Source organism: Sceloporus occidentalis, unplaced genomic scaffold (genome assembly GCF_023333645.1).
Source record: "Sceloporus occidentalis isolate IW3139 unplaced genomic scaffold, rSceOcc1.0.p SCAF_3, whole genome shotgun sequence".
In the NCBI taxonomy this organism is placed as follows: domain Eukaryota; kingdom Metazoa; phylum Chordata; class Lepidosauria; order Squamata; family Phrynosomatidae; genus Sceloporus; species Sceloporus occidentalis.
In genome coordinates, this window is record NW_028316983.1 from 162,502,473 (window position 1) to 162,520,354 (window position 17,882).

Genomic DNA, 17,882 nt, shown 5'->3' on the forward strand with positions numbered 1-17,882 from the left:
TTAAAGGGGAAAATTACACCTTCCCTTTGTGTGTTCTGTGAGCCTGATGAAAATTGGCCTTTCTTATGCACATGCATATCTTGCTTTTTTGATGTGTGTGTGGGAGGCATATGTTTTTGTGTGTGACATGTTCAGAGTCATTTCTAGTTTGGTGTACCAATTTGCACACTGCAAAGGACACAATGAAGAATTACTGGAGTGTTTTCTGCTTTGTAGCATTTTCTTGTAAAATGTGATTTTTTTAATTCTCTGCAAGACTCCTGGATTGCAGTAAGTAAGGCAAAATGAACAAAATGAACAAAATGTGTCATTTGCCTCCTAGCTTTATGACCATGTACTTGTCAGTGAGGCAGGAAATAAGTTATGGAGCTGATTGGTTCCTCTAGCAATCTTCCTTTTTAATGAAACCTTTAAAAAATTGACACTGAAGACAGGGGGGAAAATGCAGGCTGCAAACTTTATGCATTTATCTGGGAGTGAGACTCATTGTGTGTGAACTTCCAGTTAGGTGTGGTGAGCCTATGAGTAAAAAAAAAAAAAAAGGTCAGCAGAAGAGTGTGACACGTTAAGAGTTTGTAAAAGTTCCTGCTCCCTCACAGATTTTTTTGAGGGTGTGTGTGCAGTGGACAACAGATAAGCCACACTGTCATGATATTCTGTGTAGTACCAATAGGAGAAATGAAGAGGCTTTTCAATCTGGTATGTGGTAAACCAGTTACAAACAGGCCCGTTTCCCAGCTGCCTTATCTTATCTCATGTGTTGAAGTTCTCTGACTTGGTATTTTCCCTGCAAAGCTGAAGTTACAGAGCTCTGAGCTAATGTTTTCCCTCATGATATGACAAATGGGAAATTCCACTGGTAGTTTGTGCTTTCTTGTCAGTGTTTTTGTTTCACCTTCCGGTCTGGCTTTCAGATAAGAGAATCATGGGCTACACACCTGGATAGCATTTTCCTGGTGGACAGGGAGCTGCGATTCAGCCAGATTTGATTTTACACACATTGATAAAATGCTCCATTATGCGGGATAAAATGCTCTATTATGCAGGAGGGAAGAGTAATTTCTGTGTAACTCTTAGATGGCCGACAGCCTATGGAAGCTAAAATGGTTTCTTTTGCTGGAGCTGTTCCAGCTTTGCTTAAGTACAGGTGTGGCTCAGGGTGTTGTTTGTTGTAGCATTATTGCTGAGCTGAGTCATAAAGGCTTTTTTTTTAAAGGCTCGTGTTTGGTGTGTGTGTGTTTTAAAGTTTATAGTCTCAATAGTCTGTTGGCGAGAACATTGTTCTCAAGTCTGGCTCAGCTCTTGAATTTACAAAATGGCCCCGGTGAAGAATGTAACCATCACCCACAGTCTTTTGACCATAACATAGGAATTTAAAAAATAAAATAAAATAAAAATAACAACACTCGATACCATAAGTGGGCTCTGTGTTTATAAAATGTGCCAAGTATCGAACAAATAGCAAATAGTATTTAAAAGTATAAAAGCATGAAATGCTATTCTGATCACCAGGCATCTCAAGCTGATGCATGATATAATTCATAGGAAGACAGGCAGAGAAGGAGAGACTTTAAAATCAGATTGAAGCATCTTTTTCAGTCATGATAAATGTGGAGGTGGGGTCTGCAGGGGACAAGTCTCATACCTTTTCTAGCATTAGGTCAATAGCTTCATCAATAAGCGGGGAAAGGCTGCAGAGGTAGAAACAGAATGTCCCTGCTAAGGTGACATACTTGCTTGAATCTCTTAATGTCCCATTAAATCTCAGTAAGGTCTTCTGAGGTTGCTTGGTACCTATATATCATGTCTCCCAGAGGTCTCCAATTTCTACCATAGGCAACCCATGACCCAAGTAGAGGAGGGTGTTACCCAAAACGTTTGTGATGTTGCTGTGTTGCTCAGCCGACAAAGCTGCCTTTTTTACACCTCTTTCTGGTAGAATTCTAAACATTTGGATGCTCCTTTCTTTAGGATAGCCAGCTGGTAGTATGTAGACCAAGTCTTTGCAAAGCTGTTCTGGAATGCATAACCTATATTGCATAGGACCTTGGTTGTTTACATTTTCATGATTAAATTGATTGCATGTGATGATGCGCATTCTTCTTTTCTCTTCCCCCCAGGCTGAAATGGAGTTAGTAAAGTGGGGATTTGATGCAGCATCTATTGAACAACAAATTGCTGACCATAGGAGATTTCATAATTCCATTGGAGACTATCGCTGGCATTTGGACAAAGTCAAAACTGATCTGGTAAAATACTGGTTCCATTTCATTGATTGTTTTATGCTGCTGCCTGTTTTAACTGTTTGTTTGGTGCCTCTTAGGGCAACAACTGGTTAAGCATTCCAAACCTTTGGCTCAGAGATAAACTCTGATTTAGCACTAATGTACTTTACTCAGTTAAAAACATCAACACATAAATTAGCATTTTATAAGCTGCATTCTTCCTCCTGTTAGTGCTTTATGTGATTGTAAACAAAGCCTAATTTGAGATCAATGGCAGATGAGGCCAAGATTTGACATTCTGGTATCCTTTCAAATGGCAGTCCACTATAGTGAGAAATTTGCAGCCTGACTTTGTAGCTTTCTGGGCCTGGCACTTCCTTTGCCCCTCCTACTTAACCATTGCTTGCCAGTATTTCCCTGCCTCTTCTTGAAGAGGTATTTGGTTCCCACCATTTTGCCATTGACTGTTTTTAATTATAATATAAAGATGGCACTGTTGCCCCAATCAAGGGAGCCTGAATTTGCAAAATCTTAACTGGGTGTCTTGGAGGGTCACCATAATTTGAAGGTGAGTTGACAACAATTAATAGCAACAATTGTCCCAACCTTTTCCCTTTTAATTTTTACTTCTTCCAGAAGTCCATTGGAATGAAAGCCCATTGTCATAATACCTGTAAAACCCCTATTTTTATTTTCTTTTTCCTGTTTGCCACCCATGCAACATCTTTATTTATTTATTTTTGTTTTGTTTTGTTTCCAGCGTGAGAAGGCTGCTATTCACCAGCTGGAGGAAGAGTATGAATATCTGCTGGTAAGCCAAAAAGCAATTGTTTTTTAAAACTGAAGGTTTTATAATCTGCTCTCTGCCTGCTTAGTAGTAGATCATCTAGTGTCAGACATATATGTAGACTACAGTAGGATGATAAGTATTGCATTTTCTGCAAGAACTATTCTCTGAGACCATTCTGCATAATAGGCTGCATGAGTTCAGTGTATGGGTTTCTTGCCAGATTGAGGACATCGGGCTCCTCCATTTTTGATAGCTGAGTTGAAGGAGAAAATAATTTTGTGAGATGAACTTTCTCTTCCACTGCGGTCCAACAAAGGGAGTAGGACGTTTACTGAAATTGCCTCATCTGTATTTAACCTCCCATCTTCATGCTCAGCCATGACTGTCTCTCTTGACAATATTTGGTCAGATTCATAATTCATAAATAAATAGAGTTTTAGAATGGGTTCAGATGATTGCTCAGCCATGATGCTTACTGGGTGACTTTGGATCAGTCAGTATCTCCCAGTCTAACCCAGTAATGCCAAAACTTTGGTCTGCCAGATGTTTTGGACTTCAGCTCCTAGTATTCCTGATAGTTGGCTTGGGCTTCTGGGATTTGAAGTACAAAACACCTGGATGACCAAAGTTTGAGAACCACTGGTCTGACCTCTTGCATGGGGTCACTGTGAGGATAAAATGGAAGGGGAAGAAATATGTACACTGAAAGACATGGTGTTAGGCATTAAATAAGTAAATTACTAGCTACCGAGCTTAGCATTGTATGTTTCTTGGGCAGATATTTTTTAAAAAACATGGCCTTAAATCACCATGACTCCATTCCATCTTCTAGAGGTAGAGTGTGGCTGTTCATACTCTTTTTATTAAATTACCAACATTTTAGTGTCTTATAAGATGTTTTTGAAAAATGTAGACAATATGTGGCCCAGTCTTCCTGCATAACAACCTTGTCCTGTGGCTGGCAAAATCAGAGTAAACTATGCATTTTTAGTTTTATGGTGATGGTACATAATTTTGATTTTCTTAGTGTAGCCCCTCCAGAGCCCAGATATGGCCAGAGTTCATTAATTGATAAAGCTGTTTGCTTTCTAGAATTGCTCTGCTACCTTTTTAAAAAGAGTTTCCCCTGTACTTTGATCCTTAAATTTAAATGCTTAATATTTTGATGGTGTTATTTTATAGAGATTCTCCTTTGAAAGAATGGACCAGCTGCGCCAACTGCAAAACATCATCCAAGCAACCAGCAGGGAAATCATGTGGATCAATGACTGTGAGGAGGAGGAACTTCTCTATGACTGGAGTGACAGGAACACTGATATTGCCAGGAAGCAGGAGGCCTTCTCTGTGAGTTAACTAAATTCCCAAATAATAATAAAACGAACTTATATTCATGGACAATTGATTTGAGTCCAGGGATGCTCTTATTTCTTCTCAAGCAGAAGCTGAGGGAGTCAATTCCCCCTTCTTCTATGCACACTCGAAATCTCTGGGGGCTTGGGTAGCCTTGTGGGGTATATTTTCAGACAGTTTGGAGAGTGTGTGGTGGCAGAAGGATTGAGGAAGAAAGTTGGATTGTGCCAGTCTTTTAAAATGAGCAACACTGAAGTTTTACCTATTAAAGACATTAAAATGTTGGAAACTTTGTATAGGGTATCTGATCTTTGACCATGGTGTGAAATGTATAGCAGTATGAGGTGAGACAGGCCTGCTCTGTAACTGAATGGACAATGGAAAGATAATAGCATTAATTATGTTTAGTTTACTTGTGTCAGTAAGGCCATTCTTATGATCACATAGTACATATTAAGTCTACAGGGCTTGCAGAGAAAAATAGTAATCTTACAATAAAGATGTTTGATTTTTTAAAAGGTTTTCACAGTGTCTAGATGAATGGATGGATGTGATATGACTTTGAAAATGTTGATTTTTTAGGGGTCATTTATAGATGTGTCCTTGTCTTTTGACAGAAACGCATGAGCCAGCTGGAAGTCAAAGAAAAAGAACTCAACAAACTGAAGCAAGAATGTGACCAACTGGTACTTAATCAGCACCCTGCCTCTGACAAGATTGAGGTAAGTCTTCAGCTTCTTATATTGTTTTCCAGATGCTGTTTTTGCATGTGACAGAAACTCTCTTGAAGCTGAACATTTGCAAAAGAAATCCTGAACTTTGTACTTTGAACCTGTCTGTGACATTCTGCTGGCCAATAAGTGTCAGTATTGGAAATGTGCAGGATGACACATGCAAATACTGTGCTGCTAGTGTTAAAAACAGAAACCTGTAAAAAAAACACCTGCTGGTGTGGGGAACCAGGGAATTGTATTCCAAGAAAGTAATCTTTTCAGGCTCTGAGTAAAAAATGTGGAAGCCCACTCAGAACTAAACATTAGTTATTCTAATAATGTGAGAGGCCACTTTAAGTGCTGGTTAATCACTGTGTTTACTGGTGGGCCACTTTTTATTTTAAGATAATTTCTCCTCTCAGTGACCTATTGGTAAGCCCAGTTAACAGTTCTCCCTAAAGGTGAGGGATAATCATGGTGTATTTAAGGGGTCCTTGGTTTTAATGAAGCTAGCAAGAGAAAGATTTTGTCCCTTGCTTATGGATCCTCTCCTGCTTCCCTAGAAAGAGAGTGGGAAGGAACAATGGACCAGACTCTTGAGGCTGCATCTGCAATGCAGAAATAAGTCAGTTTGACACAACTTAACTGCCATGACTCAATGCTGTGGAATTCTGGAAATTGTAGTTTGTTGTGCCACCATAACACTTTGATAGACACGGCTAATTGTCTCACAAAACTACAACACCCAGAATTCTCTGAATATGGAAAGGGTAGGACAAGTAATCAACTGTCACTTATGTGCTGAACTGTTCATCTTTCTCCCTCCAAGCTATTTTATAAAGTCTGGAAGTTGCTGGCTGAGTAAAAAAAAAATAAATGAAATTATATTGTTGAACCTGTAAAATTTTTTTTTAAAAAATTATAGGCCTACATGGATACTCTGCAAACACAGTGGAGCTGGATTCTACAGATCACCAAGTGCATTGATGTTCATCTCAAGGAAAATGCAGCATACTTTCAGGTGTGTATTGATGTATAGTAATAATAGGTATAGTAGAAGTTGCATCTGAACAAGTTAGCATTTTAACCCTGTTTAACTAAGAAGGGAGAGCCAGCATGGTTTAGTGGTTTGAGTGTTGGGCTCGAAATCTGGGAGACTAGAATTTGAATCCCTACTCAGCTATGGAAAACCAGTGAGTGACCTTGGAGAAGTCACATTCTGTCATCCTTAGACTCTTGTGGAAAGCCTCCTCTGAATAAATCTTGCCCAGAAACCCTATGATAGGATTGCCATACATTGGTATTGAAGGAATATAACAACAACAATAATAGAAAAGGCTCCACATATGGATTGTCTTACATTCATACTATTTTTAGGAAGTATAATTTTTCTTGTGGTAAGGGCAGTTTGCTAAATGAAGTATGTAATGTAGAATTCTACTTTTAAAAGTTAAGATTTTCCTTGGTTTAGATTCTTTTATTTGCTCTTTTTAAATCTACATTCTTTAAAGTATGTTGAATGAATATGTTTTAATATCAATACAGTTACTGTATTTTAAGTGTAGTATCCTACACTTGCGGTTAATAGGTACTGGTCCAGAGTAGAGTTTATAAACTCAGCATAACTGTACAAAATGTAGCTGAACAATTTTTGATCCTACATATTTATATAAATATATGGTTCTGAGATTATTATTATTGTTATTCTTTATGACAGAAAGTACATAGTACAGATTGGGCCCCCTTTTCTAGAATTCTAAATTCCGAAATATTTCAAAACCCAAAACTTTTTTCGCATGGCTGAGGTAGTGACACCTTTACTTTCTGATGATTCAGTGTACATGAACTTTGTTTCATGCACAAAATTATTAAAAATATTGTATAAAATTACCTTCAGATTACATATACAATAAGGTGTATATGAAAAATAAATGAATGTTATGTTTAAACTTGGGTCCCACCTCCAAGATAACCCATTATGTGTGAGTATGCAAAAACAAGTACAGTCAGCGCTCCCTATATGCGGGGATCCGTTCTGGACACTCACACACACCCCGCGTATGGGGAAAAGAGTGTATACTCAAGCCCCATAGAAAATAATGGGGTGTGTGCTCGTGATACGGGTACGTGCCACATGACTTTTGCTGGGGATTGCCTTCCGCGTAAGCTCAAAGCTGCAGAAGGCAAGTCTGCTTATGGGGAGGGCTGACTGTATTCCAAAATCCAAGACACTTCTGGTCCCAAGCCTTTCAGATAAGGGTGATTCAGTCTCTACAACTTAGATGATCCCTCACATCTTATCAAAAGCCAGCAGATAAACAAAATGCTATACTTTGTTATTATTTGTAGTTTTTCGAGGAAGCCCAATCTACTGAAAACTATTTGAAGACTCTTCAAGATTCTATCAGAAAGAGGTTTATCTGTGATAAAAATATGTCACTTCAAGTTCTGTTGGAGCAGATCAAAGAGCTAGAGGTACTGTTGCACCATCTTTTGAGATGCCACAATTAATCTCAATTTAAGCAGGATGCCCAGAATATAACATACCACTCATTAGTGCCTTGCATGTAAGAAGTCCAGTGTTCAAAATATGATCAGGTGGAAAGAAATCTCACTCCTGTGGTTGTTTCACACTTGTTTTTGAATGCTTGTTGGTATAATAAATGAATGATGACAGTATTTGCAGAATAGTCCTTCCTCAAGGGGGATTGTGAAGAGCAGAATGACTGTGGGGAAATCACAGCTTTTTGGATTTAATGTCACACTGATATGATAGAAATAAGTCACTTCCATCTTAGCCTATTTTATTCACAGATTATAGTCTGCTTATATTACATATCTGGTAAAGTAGCATTTACCATACCTATCAAATTCTCCTTAAGGAATTCCAGATAGGTTCTCTTTAATGCTAACTCATTTTCCCTTACTCACTTCATTGAGTTTAATTTAATAATTGCATCTAATTTCTGTAATGTTCTATACAGTATGTGGTTAACATGCTGGATATTAGTTACTACAGAATTATTTGCCTTTAATTAAAAGAGGATCTGTATTTGGCCCACAACCAGTGCAGGTTCGTGGTGAAGAATCTGTTGTCTTGTTTACACAAAATGTGTCTAATCAATGTTTGTCTTTCTAGAATGAGCGAGAGAAAATTTTGGAATACAAGAGGCAGGTGCAAAATTTGGTGAATAAGTCTAAGAAGATAGTGCAGCTGAAACCACGCAACCCTGATTACAGGACCAATAAGCCCATCATTCTCAAGGCACTGTGTGACTACAAACAAGATCTGGTAAGACTTGTGTCATTAATGGCCAGTACACACACCAAGGCTACTATAGGATATAAAGTGCTTTAAAGCCATGCTTTCAGTCCTAGGGTTGGAGTTGTTTTTTGGACACAGACAGTGAATCTGCTTGTCCATGGCACCTTTATATTTGCCAATATATAGACATCAAAATAAATCCACTTTAAAGGGTTGGGACAGACTGCCATGTGTCAAAACCCTGTGCTTAGGATGTTAGTGAAAATCTGCTTGATTGTAAAGTATAGGACACTCAAAACATCTGTTCCCTGTATGATATAACTGCAGCTCCTGTAGAGAAACATAGGCAGAATAGAAAGTTTGGGGGCAGCCGATAGGAATCAGGCTGGGAAAAGATACAGGCTGCTTTCAGGAGTAAGTATAAAAGGAGGAGAAGTCAGTGATATTGGTGGAGTGTGTCAGGATCCTGAGAGATTTACAGCCAGAAAGGTTGGGATGAGGGGGGGATATTAGAAACCACCCAAGGAGCAGTTATAAAAAGAGAGTTGAGCTGAGAGAGTCGAGCTGTGTGTATTGAGAGTGTAAAAAGTAGCATATGAGGTTAACAGCTAAGGAAGCTCAGTGTACGTTCTGGATGAACTAAGTGAAGAAATGTAAATATAGTCAGTGATGGAAAGTAGTAAATTTCTAACTACTTTGAAGTAGTTTATATACTGTAATGCAAGCTTGAGAACCATCCACTAAAAAAAGATACAGTAATAAGTTCTGAATGTTAATAAAGTTCTTTTCTTTGTGTTCAACAAGGAGTTGCCTGAAGTAATGTACAGTTAACAATAAACATGCTACCAAAAATAATAAGAACAATTATTAATACATATAGGTTAGGGTGGAAAGCTGTCACATATAATTGGTGCCAAGTGGTTAGTTTTTTAAAGACCTATTGTGCTGGCATATGTGAGATTCATCAGTGTCACAGTGTCACAGCTCCTAAGAGCCTCCCCATCTAAAATGACTTTGAATTTTGCCAAATCTCAGAGGGTCGACTCAAGGGTATCATCCCTTCTTGGAAGCTGCTAAATAATTATTGGAGAAACTACCAAGGGTAGTGCTATACACCGTGCACTACTGCCATTTGGCTTGATTTGATTTTCATTGGGATAAATAAAATAACAGTGGGAGGGTATGCTGTTGTACAATCCTGTACAACTAGGTTTTTGATATGGACAAGGACAGAACATCATCTGATCCTAGGGAGAAATTCAAGTTAATTTCTAAAATTAAAAACTGATTCACACAAAAATTATTTGTAGTGCTCTGCTGTGTTCACCCTTGCAATTAACTTTGCTTACTTTTCAATAGAAAACAATGCGCAAAGGAGATGAATGTATTTTAAAAGACAACAGTGAACGCAGCAAGTGGCATGTGACTGGCCCAGGAGGAGTGGATATGCTGGTGCCATCTGTCAGTCTCATTATCCCTCCCCCTAATCCATTGGCTGTGGATCTGGCAACCAAGTAAGTTCTTACCAAGATCCCAAATGTTTACTACTTGAACTTTGAGGCAGCTGTACTATGGAAGTGTTGAGCTCTTCCCTAACCCCTTTTCATTTGGTATGTTTATATATATATCTGGACAGGGTAGGGGGAAAGGGCTAAAGTGAGACTAAAAGAGTGCCTTCATGGATTTTGTCTCCTATCCCCATCCAATTATTATTTATGTCAAAGTTGGGTAGAAGGTAGATTACCTTTGACTTTTAACTTTCATCAGCCCTTGCTAGCATGGCCAGTAGTCAGGGATGCTGTAATATGAATTCCAGAACATATGGAGATCTACCTTCTGACCACCTCAGGGCCTATGGGCAGAATTTGTGAATTTGTGTTTGGGTGGGGAATGCTGCAGTGATCACATACAGCACTTTTGGTTTCCTTCTTTCCTAGCCTCCCATATTCTAAAAAACAAACAAACCAAAAACAATTAGAACTTCGTTACCTCTGTAAATGGAATTTAAGTTTTTAGGATGCACAGAATGTCCCAGTTAACCTGAAGAACCTTTTTGTCACTTGAAATCATGAAGCAACTGAGTATTTCCTGGGTTTTCATGCTACTAAGACCATGTTCTCCACACTACTGATAGCTGGGGAAGTGTTTTGATCTAAGTCCAAATGAAAGGCACACTTTGCTCAACAAAACAAACAAACAAACAAACAAACAAACAAAAAACAAACACACAACCTGTTTTTATTCACAGCTCTTAAAACGACTAAAGAACATATACTTCTTCAGATGTTTTTAGGATTTCAGTTGCAATCAGCCCTTACCAATCTGTGCAGTGGTAAAGAAAGATGAAAATAGTCATCTGGAGGGCTACAGCTATACCATCCCTGTCCTTAGGTCAGTGGACAGCAATTCTGTTTGCCGTGGAAGAACAGCAGAGTTAATATAGACTGCTGACATCCCATATTTTTGTTTGTTCAGTCAGTAAGAACCAAGGGTAGGACATGTTGGGGCTTTTTTGGGCAGTCATAGTTCATGTGAGAGTTTCTTGCACTTACTGGCTACAGCACATGAATTTAGAGAACATTTATTCCCTCCTTTGGGATGATGTCACTTCCATGTAGGAGATCAGAAACTCAGTCCCATGTGGCCTCTTTGCACATCATAAACAATGCATTAAATATATATAATATGGCATCTTAATTTCTTTAAGGCACACTCCAACCTTTCTCATGGCACACAGTTTGGCCCAAGGAGTGGAATACTAGCTGTGAATGTACTATGTCCATGTTTGTGTAGGAAGCATTTGACCTTTCTTGTGTGGGGTTTCCCAGAGATTGTTTTTATGCAGCAGGTGAGTCATTATATTTCCCAGAAGGTATACAGCTGCTTTTTGAATACATGTATCCCTCTCATTGCCTCTTAGGATTGAACAATACTATGAAGCTATTATGGCTCTCTGGAATCAGCTGTACATCAACATGAAGAGCCTGGTATCTTGGCATTACTGCTTGATTGACATTGAGAAAATCAAGGCTATGACCATTGCTAAGGTAGGTGCTGAGTGCAATTTAGGTAGAGCAGAACCTCTCAATCTTTTTTTTTTTTTGGTAGTTCTGTCAGTTTGCTTAATCCAACCTGCTTTCTGAGGAAGAGTTCCTATGGATATAATTGATTCTTCCATTACTGCAGTGCTGATGAGTTGAGACCAGGGCTGGGTAATTGTCTCTGAATTCAGAAATAGGAGACCTGTCTCAAACAGGATCTAGCAGTCTGTGCCATATAATGGTTCATTTAGCTGTGTTCTGCACCAAATTAATAAAAACTTGCCCTTTTATTCAATTACTAATCTAAACAAATTACTAGTTCCTGGTTCTTTAAATTATAAACATTAGTACCAGTGATGGTATGCTGTTCACCCATAAACATGCACTGAAAAACTGGGCCTTGTTTTGTGTATTTGGGACATTTTTTCTGGCTGTGTTAAACTCCCTTGCCCTTGGAAGTGTATTTCTGGTTCTCACTTTGCATTTTGGGGGCTGGGGAGGGGGGAGAATGGCTGTGCTTGGGGAGAAGATGTGGTGTCATGGTTCCCTGAGGGAAAATAATTGATTGGTGGATTGCTGAAGCTGACTGACCCTAATGTGTGGGATTTCATCTATATTTACCTTATCTTGGGTATATGTTCTTCAAAGAACCTGGAATTTTCAACCCCAGCCTATTTGGTAAAATATCATTTTTAATAATAATAATAATAATTTTTATTTATATATCCCGCCTCTCCCTATGGATCGAGGTGGGAGAACAGCTCAAATATAAAGTTACACATACATTCTCATTATAAAAAGAAAAAATTAAAAAAACATTAAAATACCTGTACATGTGCGATATCAAAATCTGATTCCTCATCAAGTTCTGAGTGGAGTATCATCTTAAGCTGTTAAAGCAGGTCTGGGGGATAGGCTTGCCGGAAGAGATCTGTCTTGATTGCCTTCTTAAAGGCATCTAAGGTAGTAATGAGACGGATCTCCTCCGGCAAGCCATTCCACAATTTGGGAGCCATCACAGTGAATACCCTATGGGAAGTAGATCTTAATCTAGTCTTCAGGCAGTCCAATAGGTTCTTCCCTGTAATTCTGAGAGTGTGGGGCGGATTGTGTAGGGAGAGGCGTTCCTTCAAGTAACTCGGGCCCAAGCCATATAGGACTTTAAATTAGTAGGCGGCAGAGAGGGGAAACAAGCAAGTCTAAAATATAAAATAAATTGCAAATACATTGAAATAGAAGCAGGATACTATAAATCTGCTAGGTAAATTCAAAATGGTCAGATGATTAATGTTATTGTATGGAAATACTGTGTACACAGTACATAGTCTAGGGCAGATGAATGAACTAATTGTTTTAACATTGGAGTAGGGTGGCTAAATGCAGAGATGAACACAACTACTGTATTTCTGGTTTGTTATGTGTTTTCAGCAGATGTAGCTTACTTCTGAGTAGGCCTGTCTTGGCTTGCACTCTTACTAATCTTTGTAAATTCATGCTTTTGCTAGTTGTACCACTAAAACCATATACATTACAAAGCTTAAGAGTATACAACCCAACCTGTACAAAGGCTGTCTGTCTTTTCTCATGCCTTGTCTGTGCTGATAACATGGCTGGTGATTTTGAAGGCTGCTCTGCTTTTGCTGACACAAACTCTCCTTGTTTCCCTTATCTGCACATTCCATAGTCTGCAGCCCTAGATATTCATTTTGACATAAACCTACAAGGTTAACCAATTTATCATTTTGAGTTTCATAAGGAAATCTCCTTCTCCTGGCATACTGCCTTTCATCAGTAGTTGGAGTGGGGAGGATGTGTTTCTTCATACGTTGAAATACAACCTCGATAATCCATCTCCAGTAACTATTGTCTGTGGCTGATGGAAGTGGCATTCCAAATACATGGAGAGTCACAGCAGGCCGCCATGAAATATAGGCATAATCCAGAGGAATCAATAATGTGAAAATGTCCTCCAACTTGTTTTGGTTGCTTTTCTTTAAATTATTTCTGCCTGTCCATTACAGCTGAAGACAATGCGCAGAGAGGATTATCAACGTGTCATAGCTGACTTGGAGATCCATTATCAAGAATTCCTCAGGAACAGCCAAGGGTCAGAGATGTTTGGTGATGATGAGAAGAGGGTAATCCAGACTCAGTTCACAGATGCCCAGAAGCATTACCAGACCTTGGTCATCCAGCTACCAGGTCAACAACAACAACAACAACAACGTCCACAGCCACCACAAAGTGAGTTCTCTGTAGTATGTAGATAGGCTAGAAGCAGTACCAGCAGTTGTACAGCATGGTCAGGCTGCAGATGGGAGGCTTGAACAACATGTGTGACTCTGATGAGCTAAACTCAGTTCTTTTTTTTTTCTGTCTGTGGAAGGCTAGACAAGAATCAGATGGATGAGAATAGATCTTTAAGAGGTGTATTCATCTCAGGAGGTGCCAGATGGGATTTGTAAATTGTCAGTGTCTCTCAGTCAGTATGTCTTGCTGCACCAACTAGCTGAGGGATTCTGGGAGCTGTAGTCCAAACAAGGAATTTTTCCAAGCTCTGATTCACTTGGCATTACACACCCTGTGTAGACTTCTGCTTCACAAAAAGACAGAAAGAAAAGATTCCACATGGAAAGTAAGACCTAACAAAGAAGTTCTTGATATTTGGTTTTTATACAGTCTTGCAGGTAATTGGAAACTACCAGCCATTGGCAAATGCTTTTTAATTCTGTGGAATTATATCTGGCATACATTCAGCCCTTTTCACTGCGTGATCTTTACCAGGGAAGGGGAAAATCCGCTTATTTAACATTTGAACAGTGGTTTGACTGTTGGATTAGGAGTCCAGGAGACCAAGATTTGAATCCCCTCTCGGCCATCGTAATCTAGTGAGTGACTTTGAGCAAATCGTACTCTCTCAGTCATAGAGGAAGGAATGGCAAACCTCTTCTGAACAAGCCTTGCCAAGAAAAGCCATGACAAGGCCATCATCATTATGTGTCTTCAAGTTGTTTCTGACTTATAGCAAAGTGAACCTGTCACAGGGTTTTCTGGGGCTGAGAGTGTGTGACTTGCGCAAGGTCATCCAGTGGATTTTCATGGTCAAGTGAGGAATCAGACACTGGTCTCATGAGTCATAGTCCATTGCTCAGACCACTCCACCATGCTGGCTCTAAGGGGTCTTCATAAATCAGAAATGACTTGTGTTTACATAACAAAAAACAAGCATGTTCCAGGTGCTGTGCTGAGAAATATTATTAGCTATGATGTCATGCCTTTCCTATTCATAGGTATTCACTTTCTCAGACTTAAAAGATGATACAGTGCATAACCTATTAATTCAAGGTCAGGCAGAAGGTATGTTGGCAACTGTTGATAGGTCTCTGAAGTAAAGCAGTAAAGATTTTGCACTCTCAGTTAACAACCCGATAACTCCTCCACTATCCCCTCTCAATTGTTCTGCTGAAATGAGGAGGATATGAAATGGATGTTTGTGTGGAAGGACTGAGAACTGAAACAAATTCCTGGACTCAAATCTTAAAACAATTCTTAGTGTTTGTTTCCTGTGCCAGGTTTTGGTTGTTAGATTTTGGGATTCTCCTTAAAAAGAAGGCTCTCTACTTGTTCCAGTACAACAGCCTGTGTTTTCCTTCCTATCCTCCAGTTGTGCAGACTGAAGTGACTCATTTGGGTTCTGCCAGTCAAGTTCAGATTCCAGACCGGAACCAGCAAGAAAAGCAGGAGGCCTGGTTGCTCATGGAGCTGCAGAAACTTCGGCGCCAGATTGAAAACTGTGAGGTCCGAATGATGCAGCGGACACCTCTCCAATTGGATCAAGGGGCGTCTCACAATTTGTCTATGAGAATCAGTGAATTAGAGGTATGCACAGTTTACACTGAATAGGCAGGGTATGCTTTATATGATTCAGACTGACTAAACCCAAAATGTTCTTAAGTTCCTCACCATCCTCTCCTCTTCTTCTTTTTATGCAAATTCTTCACAACCAGTCAAATAAAAGAATGTAGCTGATGGTACATATGGCCCACTTCCAGAGCTTGGGCAAATTACTTGTTTGGAATCATAGATCCCAGAATCCCCCAGCCAACATGTGTGTGTGTGTGAAAGAATTGAGTTGCAAAACAATACTGTAACTTTTCCAAGCTATGCATGTCTGTTGTAGCATGGTCATGACATATACAGTTTGCCCGCGTTATACGCGGTCTTGAGCTTACGTGCTCAAGCCGTGGGTTGCACGCGCGACGCAAGGGGCGGCGCGGCCCATTCAAATGAATGGGTGTGCGTGCCTGTGGTGCCGCCGCGCCGCCGTGCACGAGCCCTATTGTTTCCAATGGGGCTCGAGCATAGGCGGAATTCGCCTTACGCGGCGGGGTCCAGAACGGATCCCCCGTGTAAGGCAAGGGCGGACTGTATATCACAATAATAATAATAATAATAATAATAATAATAATAATAACAACAACAACAACAATAACTTTATTACGGCCATTTGGCCAGCACATATCACAGTAATTGCAACAGTACCAGCAAGGGAGGGACTATAGTTTATTGCAGATAATCTCAGGTTCAGTTCTGTGCATTTCCAAGTACCAAGGAGAGGTGAATTAGGACCCATCTGGACAGACTGGAAAAATCAGAAAGTCCCTGGTTTGGTTCCTGTCCTTTCTGATATTGATATCTACATGATGTTTTCTTCATTTTGAACTATTCCCAGGCAACTCCCAACACTCATCTAGTCCATGATTTTGTTTCAAACAGCATCCACCTGATGCCTCTGGGAGTTCACAAACTGACATTAAAAGTGATGCTTCCCTAGAATTCTTGCTTCTTCCCAGCCTCCAGTAATCAGAATTATACAGCTTTTCTATAGAGGTTTCACTTGGCTGTTGTAGAAGCCATTTCTTAAAAGTTGTCCAAAGGCAGGATGGAATGAAGGACATCTTGAAGGCAAGCATTTAGGAAGTTATCCATATTTCCACAGGAGTTTTCAAAAGGTATGGCACTACCACTGAAAAAGGCCTGTCCCTGTTTGCTACTGGGCCTTACTGGTCCACCAGAGAGGTGGAGACTTTGTTCATCCTTAAGCTCAGTTTAAAGCAGGGATGGCGAACTTCTGAACACTGTTGGACTACAGCTTTCAGCATCCCTAACCCATTGGATATGCCAATTTGGGCTGATGAGACTTTGAAGCCCAACACCATTTGAGGGACATAGGTCCAAAACACACTACATAAACAATCCAGTTTGAAATCGCTTTAACTACCCTGGCTCAATGCTAGGGAATTCTGGGAACTGTGGTTTTGTGAGACATTTAGCCTTTTTTGTCCGAAAGCTCTGGTGCCACAACAAAATACAGTTCCCATGACTCCCTAGAACTGAGCCAGGGCAGTTACAGTGGTGTCAAACTGGATTATTTCTGCAGTGTGTTTTGGACCTTAGTTTTCCATCCTGCTTCAAGGTACTGCTTTCAAAATACATATCAGAGCCAAAATTAATCTAATAGGTCTTCACATCCGTATTACCAAAATACCATAAAATCCAGCAGATTCCCTACTCCCCTTTAGATTTCATTTATATTTTACAATCACAATTCTTAAAGCTGCAGTGACTGCCTTTCTTCACAGATGATAGACCTGTCTTCTGTTACGTTTCACTATGTGTAGGGAGCTGGTGGTAGACATTTTCAGTTTTGCATTGAAGTTCATTTGAGTCTAAGCATGAACATGTCAGCTGGACAGGAGGAAGCCTAGCTGCATATTTATAATGTGGTTAAGTATAGACATAAGTGTTCTCTCTCTTGAAATGATAGCTGGAAAGTTTAGAAAAGTTTTTTTCTGGGGCACCAGAAAAGTCCATCAGCAGAAACTTTTCCAAGCCTTGATTGAAATAAATGTTTTACATGGGGAAAAAAACAGCTCATATGTCAGTTGGAGGTTATTCACCTGGTCATTAAAAGTGTGAGTAGATTACAGTGCCTGTCTTTCTTTTCTCAGGGGGTACAAAATGAATCCCAGGCAATGGCAGATGCTCTCAACAGGCAGAATGATTATCTTCCCGGTTTTAGAGGCTCTGAAAAGTATATATATTTGCAGTCTGAAATCAGTGCTTTGTTTCAGAAATTGGAGAATATTAATGCAGTCTCTGCTGGTTATTTAGACAGGTAAGGAATCAGACAAGTGGTCCTATGGTGTTTATATTGGTGATCCAGATTTCTATAAATGTCCTTTGCTTTTAAATACTTATTTTGAGAGGATTTAAATCTTATTTTAGCTACATTAACAGTTTAAGCTAAGCTATCTAAAATTATACAGTAAGGAGATATAAAAGTTCTTCAGTAAAATAACCACGCAAAGCAGTGAATGTGTCCTAATTTGTATGTACAAAAGCCTAGTTTGCAACAATATACTCAGATTTCTTCACTTCATCATACTTTTGCTTGTGGAATTTTGCTTTGTTGTTTACATTCTTTGTCATTGTTCC

The 17,882-nt window shown here is 39.5% G+C and overlaps 1 protein-coding gene across 4 annotated transcripts in view; it reads left to right on the forward strand.

Annotated features, from left to right (window-relative positions):
• Positions 1–17,882, forward strand: part of DSP (desmoplakin) — a 128,730-nt gene that overhangs the window by 93,966 nt on the left and 16,882 nt on the right. For 3 of the 4 annotated variants that reach the window (XM_089516693.1, XM_089516697.1, XM_089516695.1), the window contains 12 exons: positions 2,121–2,249; positions 2,986–3,036; positions 4,198–4,359; positions 4,983–5,087; positions 6,004–6,099; positions 7,428–7,553; positions 8,218–8,370; positions 9,703–9,857; positions 11,264–11,390; positions 13,406–13,628; positions 15,049–15,263; positions 17,396–17,562. In XM_089516693.1, coding sequence (XP_089372819.1) covers positions 2,121–2,249; positions 2,986–3,036; positions 4,198–4,359; positions 4,983–5,087; positions 6,004–6,099; positions 7,428–7,553; positions 8,218–8,370; positions 9,703–9,857; positions 11,264–11,390; positions 13,406–13,628; positions 15,049–15,263; positions 17,396–17,562 — 1,709 coding nt within the window. Of the gene's footprint in view, positions 1–211; positions 271–2,120; positions 2,250–2,985; positions 3,037–4,197; positions 4,360–4,982; positions 5,088–6,003; positions 6,100–7,427; positions 7,554–8,217; positions 8,371–9,702; positions 9,858–11,263; positions 11,391–13,405; positions 13,629–15,048; positions 15,264–17,395; positions 17,563–17,882 lie in introns of those variants that run through there. The other variant, XM_089516696.1, reaches the window with a different exon arrangement.